The sequence below is a fragment of the Cheilinus undulatus genome, linkage group 9 (assembly GCF_018320785.1).
Source record: "Cheilinus undulatus linkage group 9, ASM1832078v1, whole genome shotgun sequence".
In the NCBI taxonomy this organism is placed as follows: Eukaryota; Metazoa; Chordata; class Actinopteri; order Labriformes; family Labridae; genus Cheilinus; species Cheilinus undulatus.
The window spans coordinates 31,043,803-31,058,224 of NC_054873.1; the positions used below are offsets into that span (position 1 = coordinate 31,043,803).

Here is a 14,422-nt window from a genome sequence, read left to right on the forward strand (position 1 = left end):
TGGTTATTTCAGTCACTGCATGCTTTTAGAGATAAAGCAGGCAGTGATTGGCAGGGCTGTGTAGTTTAGGCTCTCACCAGTCTATGCATGTTCACAAACTGATAGCTGAATTCTGACATAATAAGTACGAGAAACGATGGAAGCCAGCAACAATGAGGTAAGTATTTTGTATGAATACTTGAAATTTCTTTAATAACATCTCAAGAGTTGTTATACTGCAGTTGCTCTGGAAAACAGCTGAGGGCACCAGCGAAGATCTCTCTTTCTTGTGAAAAAGTTCATTCTTATGATACCTTTAAGAGTAGGATTTTTTTTTTTTTTTTAGTTTTTGTGTTTGGTGGAACAGATGGCAGCTGTCATTCCTCTAGTTATTCTAAACACCAAGTGTCTGTTACCAACACTAACTCTCATTAACCTACATACTAGCTTGTTGTGAAACACCAGTTATTTTTGTCTTACTCTTATTAGATTGAGCACTCACCTCTTTCTATCCACGATGCCTTAAAATATAACAATGGAAATTCTGAAAAAAGGATCATATACTGTCATTACCATGTAAGCTTATTTTCAAATATTAAATATTGCCTTCTATTTTTCTCATTTACAGACGAGAAAGAAAGCAGAAGATAAAAGTCACACTCTAAATATAAATGTGACACCAGACACTGATGCCTGCCTCACAGCGAGGGATGCCCAGTCATCCACAACAGTCATTGTCCAAGGTATGTTGCATCCATTTGACTTAATATGGGTGAGAAAGTTGAAACAAATAGTTATGTACACATTGTTTATATACATAGCAAGCAAACCATGTTATATGCTTTCATAGGCCTACATTAAAAGTTATAGATGCCCTCTATCTCATCATATTGTAACCTGTATATGTTGTGACTTGTGATCATAGGTGAAAAAAATGCACATGACTGTTGTACTCAAGTAAAAGTACAGTTACTCTGGTTGAAATTTAATGAAGTAAAATTACTGGTTATAAATCTCCTCATGTAAAAGTAAAAAGTATTGAATTTAAAGTTGACTTAAAGTCCTGAGTAGCTAGTGCTGAGGAGCTGTACAGTAAAATAAGATCTTTCCATATTGACAAGAACAACATGAGAATAGATCTCAAACCGTGTTGTTCAGGTACAGTCACACCTCAATAATAAAGTAAAATACACAGCAAAATTGGCAGTGTGAATTGAACTCACATGGTTAAATTTAACACTTTAAAAGTGTCCGTGTTGGTCCACTCCATGTATCATTAAACTATACTTGTAAAGTGTCAGATATTTTACAATATGACATAGCTGCATTAACTCTTGAAAATCTGTGGCAAGGTGTCTCTTCTGGCAAAAACAGAAAAGCAAAAGCAGAGAGCCGATGTCATTGCAAGGCAGTGTATTCTTGTGAACTGTGTGTCCTTTAGGAGTACCAAAGGCCCTGGCAACAAACAAGACCAAAAAGCAGGCATAATCAAAACACAGCTTAACACATACAAAACACATCTAAACACTTTACCCAAGGGCATGATGGGAAACCTCTCCCACACATTCCCCCCAGATTTGAGATCGCATTGGCTGGAGCTTAGATTAGTTGACTCTTTACAGAGTTGAACCAACATTGGTGGATCAACACTGTCTAATAACTCCAACACTGAAGACCATTTCACTCAGACTGAAGTAAAAAATTACTCTTTGGGAGTTAAAATCAATTCCAAAATCTTTAACTCTGAGATATCAACACTCCAGTTTTGGATGTGATGTGGAATCATTCTCTCGCTATCTGCTACTGTGTAGTCAACAGAGGTGAATAAGGTAAAGGAGTATTGTACTCAAGTTAAAGTACAGTTACTCTGGTTCAAACTCACTTCAGTAGAAGTAAAATTACTGATTTTAAAATGTTCTCAAATAAAACGAAACCAAAGGTATTATAGTAATCTGAGTACATGTAATTGGTTACTTTCCAGGCCCTACTTGTGATACAGGACAAAGATTTTAGAGAACAGACTGAATCTAGATAAATTAAGAACCTAACTGATCAACAGTCAAATATTTGTTACTTTAACAGATTTATCTGTAGAGTCAATCAATTAAAAAACACATGTTTATTTGGCTAACAAGAACACTGCTAAGACCTTGTGTATATAAAGTCTGACCACACAGTGATCTCAACTAATGTTCTGTTTGGTTAATGTGTTTAATCCCTCATTCTAGGCCAGCCTGAACCTGACCCTTTGGTCCAACCTAGAGCCAACACGGATGTGGAAAATGCTATTAAGCCAAAGCTCCAGATAACTTTTAGCACATTCACTGTCAAGAATGGTGGAGATATAAAAGTAGAGATCCCTGTTGTCGGGCACCCAGCACCAAAGATTGAATGGAAAAGAGATGGTCAAGCAGTCAAGGAGACATCCAGGCTAGAGGTTTTAAACAAGCCATCATTAACAGTTCTTCATATCAGACATGCTGCTAGGGAGCACTCTGGTCAGTACTCTATCATTGCAAGCAACAGTGCTGGGAAGTATTCGGGAGAAATCACAGTGGTGGTTCTTGAAAAGCCTGACCCTCCAACAGGCCCTGTGAAGATTGATGAGGTCAGTTCTGATTATGTTACCATTTCCTGGGCGCCACCAGAGTACACGGGAGGCTGTCAGCTAGACAACTACATTGTGGAGAAAAGGGAAATCTCGAGCACTGAATGGCAAACTGTGTCAGCGACAACAGTAAGAACCATGATCAAAGTCACCAAACTGAAGACAGGAAATGAATACCAATTCAGAGTGAGTGCAGAAAATAGATATGGAAAGAGTACTGGAATCATCTCACCTATTGTGATTGCACAGTATCCTTTCAGTGTGCCCACTGCTCCTGGCACCCCCTTTGCATCCACAGTGACAAAGTACAGTATGGTGGTTGAATGGGATCCTCCAGCCAAAGATGGAGGAAGCCCAGTTATTGGCTATCACCTTGAACGCAAAGAGAAGAACAGCATTTTATGGACCAAATTGAACAAGCTTGTGATACCCGATGCTCGCTTCAAAACAAGTGGACTTGAGGAGGGCATTGAGTATGAATTCAGAGTCTTTGCTGAGAATATTGCTGGAATCAGCCCACCAAGCAAAATATCTGAAAGCTATGTGGCAAGAGACCGCTGTGATCCACCAGGTAAACCAGAAGCTGTTGTTATATCAAGAGAGAACGTAACACTGCAATGGGCAAAACCAAAATATGATGGTGGAAGCACCATTACAGGCTATGTTGTTGAAAAGAGGGAGCTCCCAGATGGCAGATGGATGAAGGCAAATTTCACAAATGTTATTGAGAATCAGTTCAAAGTCACAGGTCTGACAGGAGGTGAACATTACGAGTTTAGAGTAACTGCTAAAAATGGGGCTGGTGTTTGGAGTATGCCTTCGGAAAGTGTAACCATCATTGCTCAGGATGTTATCGAAGGACCAACAGCAATCGTTGATCCAAAGTTCAAGACAACATCTATTGTCCAGGCCGGGGAGACATTCATCATTGATGCTGATTACTTTGGAAAGCCCCTTCCCGAAGTCACTTGGCTGAAGGATGGAAAAGAAATTGATAAAGTAACACCAAGAATGGAGGTCAAAAACACCCTGACCCATACTACTCTGACCATCAGGGATAGTACACGAGTGGATGGAGGACACTTTCTCCTCAACCTCAGTAACATTGGTGGAACTACATCTATCCCATTTAATGTGAAAGTCCTTGACAGACCTGGTCCTCCAGATGGATCTCTGAAGGTGAAAGTTGTCAGTGCAGAGAAATGTAATATTTATTGGAACCCTCCTGTAAATGATGGTGGTGCCAGCGTTTCCCACTTCATCATTGAAAAAAGGGAGACAAGCCGTGTTACATGGACAGAAGTTGATAATCACGTTGAAGCTGTCAGTTACAAAGTGACAAAACTGGTGCCTGGGAAAGAATACATATTCAGAGTTGCTGCTGTCAACAAATTTGGTGTTGGAGAATTTCTGGAATCAGACTCCTTCATTGCACAAAACCCTTTTACAACACCTAGTGCACCATCTACCCCTACAGCAAGTGCTGTGACTGGTGATTCTGTGGTGTTAACATGGGAGAGGCCTGAGACTGATGGAGGCTCAGAAATTGATGGCTACATCCTGGAAAAACGTGACAAGGAAGGCGTAAGGTGGACTAAATGCAATAAGAGAAGACTGAATGACTTGCGTTTCCGATGCACAGGGCTCACAGAGGGACATTACTATCAGTTTAGAGCACTGGCTGAAAATGCTGCTGGTGTTGGTGCACCCAGTGAACCAAGTGAGTACATCAAAGTATGTGAAGCCACCTACCCTCCAGGTCCTCCAACCAACCCAAAAGTGATAGACTACTCCAGCAGAACTGTCTCTCTGACTTGGTCAAGGCCCATCTATGATGGTGGCGCAGCCATCAGTGGGTTTGCTGTTGAGATGAAGCAAGCAACAGAAGATGAGTGGAACACATGCACACCAAGGACAGGTGTGGAGGACACAAACTTCACTGTAAAGGGACTGAGAGAAAATGCATCTTATAATTTTCGTATATGTGCTATGAACGCTGCTGGAGTTGGAGAACCTGTGGATCTACCTGAGACTGTGGTAGCTGCTGAAAAACTGGAGGCCCCAGATATTGAGTTGGACAGTACCTTGAGGAAGATTGTCAGTGTTAGAGCCTGTTCAACCCTGCGCCTCTTTGTCACTATAAGAGGAAGGCCAGAACCCGAGGTTAAATGGGCCAAGGAAGGTGGTGTCCTCAGTGAGCGTGCTCAGATTGAGGTAACAAGTTCCCACACTGAGTTACTGATTGAAAATGTCAATAGATATGACACAGGGAAATATGTATTGACTGCTGAGAACCATAGTGGCTCCAAGTCAGCTTTTATCAATGTTAGAGTATTGGACTCCCCCAGTGCACCTATTAACTTAAAGGTAACTGATGTAAAGAAAGACTCTGTCTCAGTTTCCTGGGAGGCACCTCTCATTGATGGAGGATCGAAGATTTCACACTATATTGTTGAAAAACGAGAGGAGGCTAGGAAGGCATTCACAAGCGTGTGTAGCAACTGTGTGAGAAACTCATACAAGATCGACAGTCTCCAGGAAGGTTCCTGCTATTATTTCCGTGTCCTTGCTGTAAATGAGTTTGGCACTGGCTTGCCAGCAGAGATCGCTGATCCTGTTAAAGTGTCTGAGGCTCCACTTCCTCCTGGCAGAGTCACACTTGGTGATGTTACTTGCAACAGTGCAAGGATCTCATGGGAGAAGCCTGATCATGACGGAGGAAGCAAAATCACAGGCTATGTTGTAGAAATGCAGGTGAAGGGAGACGACACATGGACCACATGTTCGGGAAGTAAAGCACAAGAAGTGACTGTTAATGGGCTGGTGAAAGGAAAAGAGTATTTCTTTAGAGTGAGTGCTGTGAATGAAAAGGGAAAAAGTGAACCAAAGTCACTTTTGGCACCTGTTAAAGTTACTGACAGTAGTGCTCAGCCCATTATTAATCTACTTTCCAACACATTCACTGTGAGGGCAGGAAACGATTTAAAGGTTGATGTTCCTTTTAAAGGCGTACCACCACCTACTGCAGAATGGAAGAGAGAGGGCAATGAGCTGAAAGAGACAAGCAGGGTAAATGTGCACACATCTGACACATCATCCCAGTTGGTCATTAAAGATGCAAGCAGATTAGATGGTGGCCTGTATGAGATAACCGTGGCCAACTCAGTTGGAACCACATCTGCTGAAATCTGTGTAAATGTTGTTGAAAGACCTGGACCACCAAGTGACCTCAGCATGGATGAAGTAAGTGCTGACTTTATATATATGTCATGGCAGCCCCCACATTATACAGGCGGATGTCAAATTAATAATTATATTGTTGAGAAAAGAGATACCGGCAGCACATCATGGCAAACTGTGTCAGCAACTGTTGCCAGAACATCAATCAAAGTTTCTCGTCTGACACAGGGTGCAGAATATCAGTTTCGTGTTGCTGCAGAGAATCGCTATGGGAAAAGCCATTTTGTTGAGTCAGAACCTGTTGTTGCTCAGTATCCCTTTAAGACTCCAGGTCCCCCAGTAAATCTCCATGTTGTAAGTGCATCAAAGTCTTTCATGCTGATCTCATGGAGAAACCCAGAGCATAATGGAGGAAGCCCTATCATGGGTTATCACATTGAATGCAAAGATCAAAGCAGTATCTTGTGGACAAAGTTGAACCGAAATCTTGTTACTGACAACCAGTTTAAGGTAACAAGCATTGAAGAAGGATTGATGTATGAGTTTCGGGTCTGTGCTGAGAATATGGCTGGTGTTGGACCATGCAGTAAGGCATCAGAGCCTGCAGCAGCTAGAGACCAGTGTGATCCCCCAAGGAACCTCACACTCACCAATATAACTGACAGCTCTGTTTGTCTCTCATGGGACAAACCAGAGTATGATGGTGGGGCTAAAATAACTGGGTACATTGTGGAGCGTAAAGAGCTGCCAGATGGTTGCTGGCTCAAATGCAACTTCACAAATTTACTGGACACCTTCTTGGATGTCACTGGCCTCACAGAGGGTGAACAATATGACTTTCGAGTGATTGCTAAAAACTCAGCTGAGCTGTTTAGTGCACCCTCTGAAACAACAGGAGCTGTTACAGTGCAACATGATGTAGAGCCCCCCAAAATTATGATGGATGACAAATTCAGACAAGCGGTTGTGGTAAAGGCAGGAGAGCTCATAAGAATAGATGCTGACATCTCTGGCCGCCCTAATCCAACTGTGTTTTGGTTGAAGAATGACAGAAATATTGGCACCACGGGAAGGGTTGAAATAACTGCAGCAAAAGGGCATACCTCTCTACTTATCAGAGACTGTGTCAGAAAAGACTCTGGACAGTATACACTGACCTTACAGAGTACAGGAGGTACAACATCTAGAGCTGTTACTTGCAAGGTCCTGGATAGGCCAGGACCACCTGCTGGACCCCTGGAAGTGTCTGGACTCACAGCAGAGAAATGTACTCTGTCATGGGGACCCCCGCATGAGACAGGTGGAGCAGAGATCTTGTACTACATTGTTGAGAAATGTGAAACCAGCCGTGTTTCTTGGATAGTGGTGTATGGTGACATGATGGCAACTACCTGCAAAGTAACCAAGTTACTCAAAGGAAATGAATACCTGTTTAGGGTAAGAGCAGTGAACAAGTATGGTGAGGGCGAAACGTTGGAAAGTGAGGCAGTAAAGGCAAGTGATCCCTTCACAATCCCATCTCCTCCAACGGATGTTGAGGTCACAAGTGCAACCAGTGATTCTATGACTATCTGCTGGAAGAGACCTGCCAGTGATGGCGGTAGCCGCATCAGTGGTTACATCATAGAGAAGAGGGAAAAGCAGGGTGTTCGCTGGGTCCGTGTCAATAAGAAACCGGTTTATGACTTGCGCGTGAAAGCCTCTTGCCTACATGAGGGATGTGAGTATGAATTCAGAGTTTTTGCTGAGAATGCTGCAGGGCTAAGTGAGCCAAGTTCTCCATGCCCACTCACGCTGGCAGAAGATCCAAAGTTTCTACCTTCCCCTCCAGCAAAACCCACCATAGTTGATTCATCCAGGTCCTCCATCACTCTGTCATGGAATAAGCCGCTGTTTGATGGTGGAGCAGCAGTCACTGGCTACAAAGTTGAGTACAGAAAATCCACAGAAGAAGAGTGGACTGTTGGTGTTCACAACACAGATCAAACTGAGCTCACAGTCACTGGACTCACATCAGGGAAAGAATATGTTTTTATTGTTAGATCCATAAACAAGATTGGCATCAGTGAGCCAAGTCCTGAAACAGATCCTGAGGTAGCAATGGAAAGAGAGGAAGAGCCAAGGTTTGAAATAAGCCCTGAGATGAGGAAGACCCTGCTTGTTAAAGATGGAAGCTCCTTCACTTTGACTGTGCCCTTCACTGGAAAACCTGCTCCCAGTGTGACATGGGACAAAGCTGGTGTGGACTTGAGAATCAGAGGACTGATCAACACTGGCAACTCTGTGACCTCTATTACAGTGGAGGGGGCAACACGTGATGACTCTGGCAAGTACACAGTCAAACTGCAAAATGTTGCTGGATCTGTGTCTTTGACCCTGAATGTTAGGGTTTTGGATTCACCTGGCCCACCAACAAATATTACAGTAAAAGATGTGACAAAGACCTCTGCTACTGTATGTTGGGATATCCCAGAGAATGAGGGAGGAGCCTCTGTCAAGCACTACCTTGTAGATATTCGGGACATCAGCAGAAAAGGGTGGATGAGACTCACAGATAAGTGCCGCCGACTGTCCTATAGGGTGTCTGACCTGGAAGAAGGTGGAATCTACTTCTTCAGAATCACTGCAGAGAATGAATATGGAATTGGGGTTCCAGCTGAGACCAAGGAGGGAACAAGAATGACAGGTACAAGTGTAAAGATTATTGAGTAGGAAGAAAAAGTGTTGAAATATTCATGTCTCGCTTTAAGCATTCTTTCTTTTGTGTATTTTCATTTCAGATACAACAGACTGGGAGACAGACCAAGGAGCTTAGCTCTTCTTTTCCTTCTGAGCCTGATGTGACCATCTCCTGAAACTTTTGAGAAAATCTTTGACAGTTTTTCTCATTTTTATTCAGAAAATTCAGAAAGCAGATGCAATAAGGTGATACATTACAGGAAGCTGATTTTTTGTAGCTATAATGACAATTTTGTTTCATAATGTTTCACAAGTAAAATTTATTAAAAACAATTTTAATTTTTAAAGTAAAATTATTGATATTGTTTGCTGTAGCTTTTTGCCCAGATCATAACTCTGGTGTTAAGATCTAGAATAAAGATAACCTGATCAGAAATCTCCCTGACTTTGGATTTGCTTTTGAAGTATGAAAGCATGCAAATGAGACATAAAAATAAAAACAAAGAAAACAAGTAAATAGGCATTTATGAAAAATGTAAACGTTTGCTGATGAGAATTTGGAGGTAATTTTTTTTTTTTTCATTTTTCAAGATGTAGTTCATTTAGGATGCTGCTGGTCCATTGGATAAGCCTAACAACAAAATGTTTAGAGACTGTTGTCCTTGAAGCCAGCAGCCCTTGGGTTCAAGTCTCCTTTCCCTGACACCATTACCCTCTCTCTCCACAAAGTTTCCAAAACTATCCACTATCTTATTCGGGTTAGGCTTTTTTAATTTTTCATGGGAAACACCCAGAAAATAGCTTTTAAAGATACGGCTTATTTTTGCATCACTTGAGCTAATTATCAATCCAGTACATCAAAAAGAAAGAAAATGCCAACGAGGGTGATTCTATAATTTGAACAATTTATTTATTTAAATCACACTTTAAATTAGAAAAAAAATGAGTCTTTTCAACGCAATGCTTTTGATTCTCTGGGGTGGGGCTGTAATGGGATTCACCAAAGTTCTGTTTCAGACATAAGACTGTATGTCATTACTATGTCCTCTCTACGGAAGAGTATTAGGGCCACTGAGACAAATTTCTTTTTTTCAATTGTGAGAAAAAAGTCAGAATTCTGAGATTAAAGTCAGAATTCTGAGAAAAAGTCAGAATTCTGAGTTTAAAGTCAGAATTCTGAGATTAAAGTCTGAATTCTGAGAAAAAAGTCAGAATTCTGACTTTAATCTCACAACTGAAAAAAAAAGTCTCAAATTATTTTTTTTTTTCAGTGGCCCTAATACTCTTCCGTACATCTCCGTAGCCTGTAGAGTAACTTTTTTCATATTTCATACTTCTTCTCTTATTTTTTTCTAAACAAAAAGCCCACAAAATAATTATAATGTAATAAAAACGCCACCAGTTGCACTCTGAAACGCCAAAAGGTTTTGATACTTAGAGGAAAGGTCGAATTTGAAAATATTTTGAGTGCTAAATAGAACTTTTGGCTTTTTTAAGAGCCGTTGCAAGTATGTCACCATGGAAATCGTGACGTAACCCGATAGTGGGAAGGGAACACATTGGTGCGATACCGGAAGTACGCCATGTAAAACTAGTCAACAGTTTGCTGAGGTAGAGTTGACAACAAAGTCGTTTTAAAGTCGACAACATCAAAATGGGGACTACAGCAAGTCAACTTGGGAAGGATTTACTTTCGGAATACCAAGTAAGTACCCGGAGCGCCACCCGAAAGCAGCGTATATCATTACGCTTATAAAGTTTGCCGAGTATCTAAAACTGGGAGCAGTTGTTACGACCCGTAACTGCCAATGATAACATTGTAGCTATTTTCTAATTAAAGCATGATAAGCCTCGATCAGCTTAATGTGTGTTGTTACATTTAATTTATAACTTTTAACAAACACCGTAGGGTTATTTTTTTTGGTAAACATCCGGCAGTTATGACGCTTATATCAGTAGGAAGTGCTAAGTTGCTAGTTTGCATTGATGGATGGGTACATTTTCAAAGGAAGACTCTTAAAAGCAATTCATTCACTATACATATATATTTATAAAAGTAATGATAGCTGTTTGATTTAATTTGTGACGTTTGCCAATCTAATTACTGTACTTTGACTTTTAGGAACTGACGTTTTTGACAAAACAAGAAATTCTTCTGTGAGTAAGAGACAGCGAACCAACGATACAGACTTTGGCATTTTGAAACAGAGTTCTGTAAATCAAACACAGCATGTCGGAGCATTTACAAAGCTTTTTTCTTGTTTTTAGCGCACACAAAAGATTCACTGAACTGCTCACGAAAGAAGAGAAGGATCTTCCAAATACCAGAGTACCAATGGACAGGATTCTGACTCTGCCAGAGCTCAAGGTGAAAATATATTTCTTAACAAAGCAGAAACGTATGGGGGTATGAAAAGTATTTGTTTTTCGGTTTACAAGACACTAGAACTTTCTGTGCTTTGTATTGAGGAAGTGCCACTAGTACTGATAAACTGAATTGACCCTTGCACCTTTCTCTTCACAGTCCAACCCTTTCAGGAAACGAATCTGCCATGTATTCTCCACATCTGAGCAGAAAGATGGAAGCCTCACATTTGAGGACTTCCTGGACCTTTTGAGTGCCTTTAGTGACTCTGCAACCCTGGAAATCAAATCCCACTATGCATTCCGTATATTTGGTGAGCAGTATTTTTTTTATGAAGGGACTGAAATCAGTGCAAGGGATTGCAATGTGTGTAGCATGCTTTATAATTTTTACAGACTTTGACGATGATGGAACTCTTGATTGTGGGGATTTGGAGAAGCTGGTCAACTGCTTGACTGGTGAGACTGATGAAACAAGACTGACTACTGAGGAAATGAGGCAGCTCATTGGCAATGTGAGTTGACTCAGGCTTTCCATATTTAAAATACTAAGGTGACTTCATAACTATAGCACATCATGGTCACACGTTCATCAATTGTTTTCTTTCCATGATTTTTAGATTCTCGAAGAATCAGACATTGACAAAGATGGAACTGTTAACCTCTCAGAGTTTCAGCATGTCATCTCCAGATCACCCGATTTTGTCAGGTGATTAAAATTTCATCATTTTTCATCACTTATATGAAGTTAACTAATAAACATTTATTCTAACTACTTCTGTTATATTTTGGTTTTCCACAGTTCTTTTAAGATTGTGCTGTGAAGACCTAACAGGATGTGGAGACCCACCACTTTTTAAATCTTATGGTGTTTAATTGCAAGTAGAACAATTTTAGATGTTTGCCTTAAATTATATTTACATTTACTGCCTCACCGTTTTTATGTACTGTTTGTGAAATATATGAACTGTTATTTTTTAATTTCTTAAAAGACAATTAAAATGCATCTAAAACTACCAATTTAACAAGTTTTCTTTTTTTTTTTGTAACAAAAGAATGAAAAACTTCCTATTTGTACAAAATAAATTTAATTCAAAGCATTCTATTTGTTGACATAATTTACACTTCCAGATATTTTGTCCAAAGTCCACGGGCTAATAATTTTAGGTGCAAGCTCCTTCTTCCTCCTTGACAACAGCAGCAAAAGTGTTCCACTCCCCACACACAACATCAGTCACATGCATGTGCTGCTCCCTGAAGAACTCCACGTGCTGCGGCTCATCAACACTAACTAAATGCTGAAGTCCAAGTTGGCCGTAGTCGCCTGAAATAAAAATGAAGTAAAGATAGAACATGCTAAAGATGCTTCTAATTTGCAGCAGTATCTTTTTGTCAGTGTAGCTCCAAATTAAATTAAACTTACCCCAGCCCCATGTGTAGAGGTCACCGTTGGCTGATGAATGAAAAGAGATGATTAACAGACATTGATTTGCCAAGAAATATGTATTGATTGTCAAATGAGGTTTCTTACTTGTCACAGCAGCTGTATGTCGACAGCCACAGCTGACTTTCCTTATTTCACATGATGGAGTGACATCCAGCAGAGCTGGGAACGCCTGGATCGATATGAATACCTCATCATGTTTCTCTTCCTCTTGCAAATCTTCAGCAGAAGGTGGGTTGGCAACTTGGCATAGAGCTCCAGATTCTGGGTATTCAATATTTAAATGCTTAGGACAACATATTTTATCAATGTAGGAGGCTTATATGAGCAGTACACAACAAAATAAACAGTTGAACAGATTGTGCATCTGTCCAAGTTTGCATGTACAATACACTGGTGACAGAGAGGTGCATTGAGTGGCTATATGTGCATCACATAAAATTTAAAGACAACAGCATAAAAAGAGGTATGCCAGCACAATCGCTCAAAAAACGTTTAGTAAACAACAGCATTTCAACCAGAGGATTTGTTCAGGCTAAACCTAAATGTTGCACTGAGCAAGTGGGCAGTCATACCTTACCTTTTCAGCTTCAAGTATAAACAATAAATCTCAAAATATGTAAACAATGATGTGTTCTTTGAGACAAATACACTGAATCAACAAGCTGAACGACATTAGTCATCTGTTGTTCTGAGTTCACAAACTGGAAGCATACCTTACAGATACAACTGAGATGTTTATACTGAAACTTACATTTTTAGGAGTTTTATGCCCTATTTTATATTTCATTAACATGTTTGTTTAGAAAACATATTTACCAGCTTGATGGCTCATTTTCTGCAACTGAGTTTTTCTTAAACCTTGTGATGGAAGTCCAAGCTGGCCGCTTTCATTCCAGCCCCACACATAAAGGTCACCTCCATCTTAAAAAAAGGAAAATAAGACATTTTCAAAAGTCAAGATCATGTTATAAACCGTTCTAACATCCTGTAGGACACGTACCACTGATGCAAACAGAGTGCCAGCCTCCTGAAGCTATACTGCTCATGGGCATCCCCCAGAGAGCCTCCACTGCCCTGGGCTCCTCCTCAGAGGTAAGACATCCATGCCCCAGCTGTCCATGGCTGCCAATTTAACAAATCCACAAGAAAAAATACCAAGGAATGCATGAAGCTCTTGTAGCCTGCGTTCCTGATAAAAGAGGATGAGGATGAGTATGAGGTCTACCTGCCCAGTCCCCACGTGTATACAGCTCCAGAGGCAGTGAGGAGGATGGCATGCTCTGCACTCAGTGACAGACTCTTGGCTTTTAGATGAGGTGATAGGGTATGGTAGAAAGGTGGTTTCATGGCTATGTAACCCCCAGGCACCAATGGGAGAGTCAAAGGTTCTGGAAAGCAGCAATAGGTGGACAGTTTAGCCAGTTAACACGACACACAAAGCAGCTGCCAAATGCTTCTTAAGACATTTTATGCTATTTTGTATCTCACTGGTAATATTCCTCGTATAAGTTAAAAATATAAAACAGGAGGATTACCAGAGGTCTCAGAGGGTGATTTGGTGTCCATGCTCCATGCTGGGGTCTTCTCTCCCTCCCTCTGCAGATCCCAGGACTCAACTCTGTCCGGGAAAGTGAGGGTCAGGTACGATTCACTGATGAAGGCATCTGAACAGCCACGACTGTTTTTAACACAGGAGTCATTGGAGAGGACTGCACCGAAACCTGCCAAACTCACACAGCTGTTTCCTAACAGAATAAAAATAATATACAAGTCGATCATTATATAAAAGCTCTGACTTCATACACGTAATAATACTGTCAAACTATAGCTGTTAAGATTACCTCACCACTGATAGACTTACCACTCAAATGTAAAGATACTCTTCGACTCCAGCTGGCTTTAATCTGAACCACAGGTTTTAAGCAGCAGTCAGTGTTCGTAGTTAGCTCTTTCGGGCTACTCACTTTAACGTACTTCACAGGGTCGCTACGCTCTTCTTTACTTGAGTTTTCATGGTTGAATATCTGCCCAAACGCGTTGAAGCCAAAGCCAAACCACCGCATTGGAAAATCTTTAGCTTCTTCTAGCTACTCATTGAAAGGCACGTAAACACATATTTAAGCATTGTTGTTAGCAACTAGGCGTACTGCGCATGCGCTCTCACG

General features: G+C 40.9%; 3 protein-coding genes across 3 annotated transcripts; 2 read left to right on the forward strand and 1 right to left on the reverse strand.

Annotated features, from left to right (window-relative positions):
- The first annotated feature begins 30 nt into the window (after positions 1–30).
- Positions 31–8,874, forward strand: LOC121514489 (titin-like). The gene is made up of 4 exons (XM_041794617.1): positions 31–157; positions 608–722; positions 2,208–8,453; positions 8,548–8,874. Exons 1-4 carry the CDS (start codon positions 137–139, stop codon positions 8,580–8,582), a joined length of 6,417 nt encoding a protein of 2,138 aa, XP_041650551.1. The 5' UTR covers positions 31–136; the 3' UTR covers positions 8,583–8,874.
- Positions 8,875–9,997: 1,123 nt separating this feature from the next.
- Positions 9,998–11,826, forward strand: LOC121515010 (calcium and integrin-binding protein 1-like). The gene is made up of 7 exons (XM_041795542.1): positions 9,998–10,151; positions 10,569–10,603; positions 10,715–10,814; positions 10,971–11,124; positions 11,207–11,325; positions 11,431–11,519; positions 11,613–11,826. Exons 1-7 carry the CDS (start codon positions 10,101–10,103, stop codon positions 11,632–11,634), a joined length of 570 nt encoding a protein of 189 aa, XP_041651476.1. The 5' UTR covers positions 9,998–10,100; the 3' UTR covers positions 11,635–11,826.
- On the reverse strand, positions 11,610–14,404 carry LOC121515009 (RCC1 domain-containing protein 1-like). The gene is made up of 8 exons (XM_041795541.1): positions 14,119–14,404; positions 13,793–14,002; positions 13,483–13,645; positions 13,258–13,379; positions 13,074–13,178; positions 12,342–12,518; positions 12,234–12,263; positions 11,610–12,134 (listed from the first exon to the last, which is right to left on the reverse strand). Exons 1-8 carry the CDS (start codon positions 14,318–14,320, stop codon positions 11,974–11,976), a joined length of 1,170 nt encoding a protein of 389 aa, XP_041651475.1. The 5' UTR covers positions 14,321–14,404; the 3' UTR covers positions 11,610–11,973.
- Positions 14,405–14,422: the final 18 nt, after the last annotated feature.

What these genes read in the sequence shown, in the direction of transcription:
- LOC121514489 (XM_041794617.1), top strand. Translation starts at nt 137, where the DNA reads ATGGAAGCCAGCAACAATGAG. An exon ending in TGGAAGCCAGCAACAATGAG is followed by an intron (nt 158 to 607) that starts GTAAGTATTTTG and finishes TCTCATTTACAG; the next exon opens with ACGAGAAAGAAAGCAGAAGA. An exon ending in GGAGGGAACAAGAATGACAG is followed by an intron (nt 8,454 to 8,547) that starts GTACAAGTGTAA and finishes TTTTCATTTCAG; the next exon opens with ATACAACAGACTGGGAGACA.
- LOC121515010 (XM_041795542.1), top strand. Translation starts at nt 10,101, where the DNA reads ATGGGGACTACAGCAAGTCAACTTGGGAAGGATTTACTTTCGGAATAC. An exon ending in ATTTACTTTCGGAATACCAA is followed by an intron (nt 10,152 to 10,568) that starts GTAAGTACCCGG and finishes TTTGACTTTTAG; the next exon opens with GAACTGACGTTTTTGACAAA. An exon ending in TGACTCTGCCAGAGCTCAAG is followed by an intron (nt 10,815 to 10,970) that starts GTGAAAATATAT and finishes TTCTCTTCACAG; the next exon opens with TCCAACCCTTTCAGGAAACG.
- LOC121515009 (XM_041795541.1), bottom strand. Translation starts at nt 14,320, where the DNA reads ATGCGGTGGTTTGGCTTTGGCTTCAACGCGTTTGGGCAGATATTCAAC. An exon ending in GAAAATGAGCCATCAAGCTG is followed by an intron (nt 12,519 to 13,073) that starts GTAAATATGTTT and finishes TTGAATACCCAG; the next exon opens with AATCTGGAGCTCTATGCCAA. An exon ending in ACATACAGCTGCTGTGACAA is followed by an intron (nt 12,264 to 12,341) that starts GTAAGAAACCTC and finishes TTCATTCATCAG; the next exon opens with CCAACGGTGACCTCTACACA.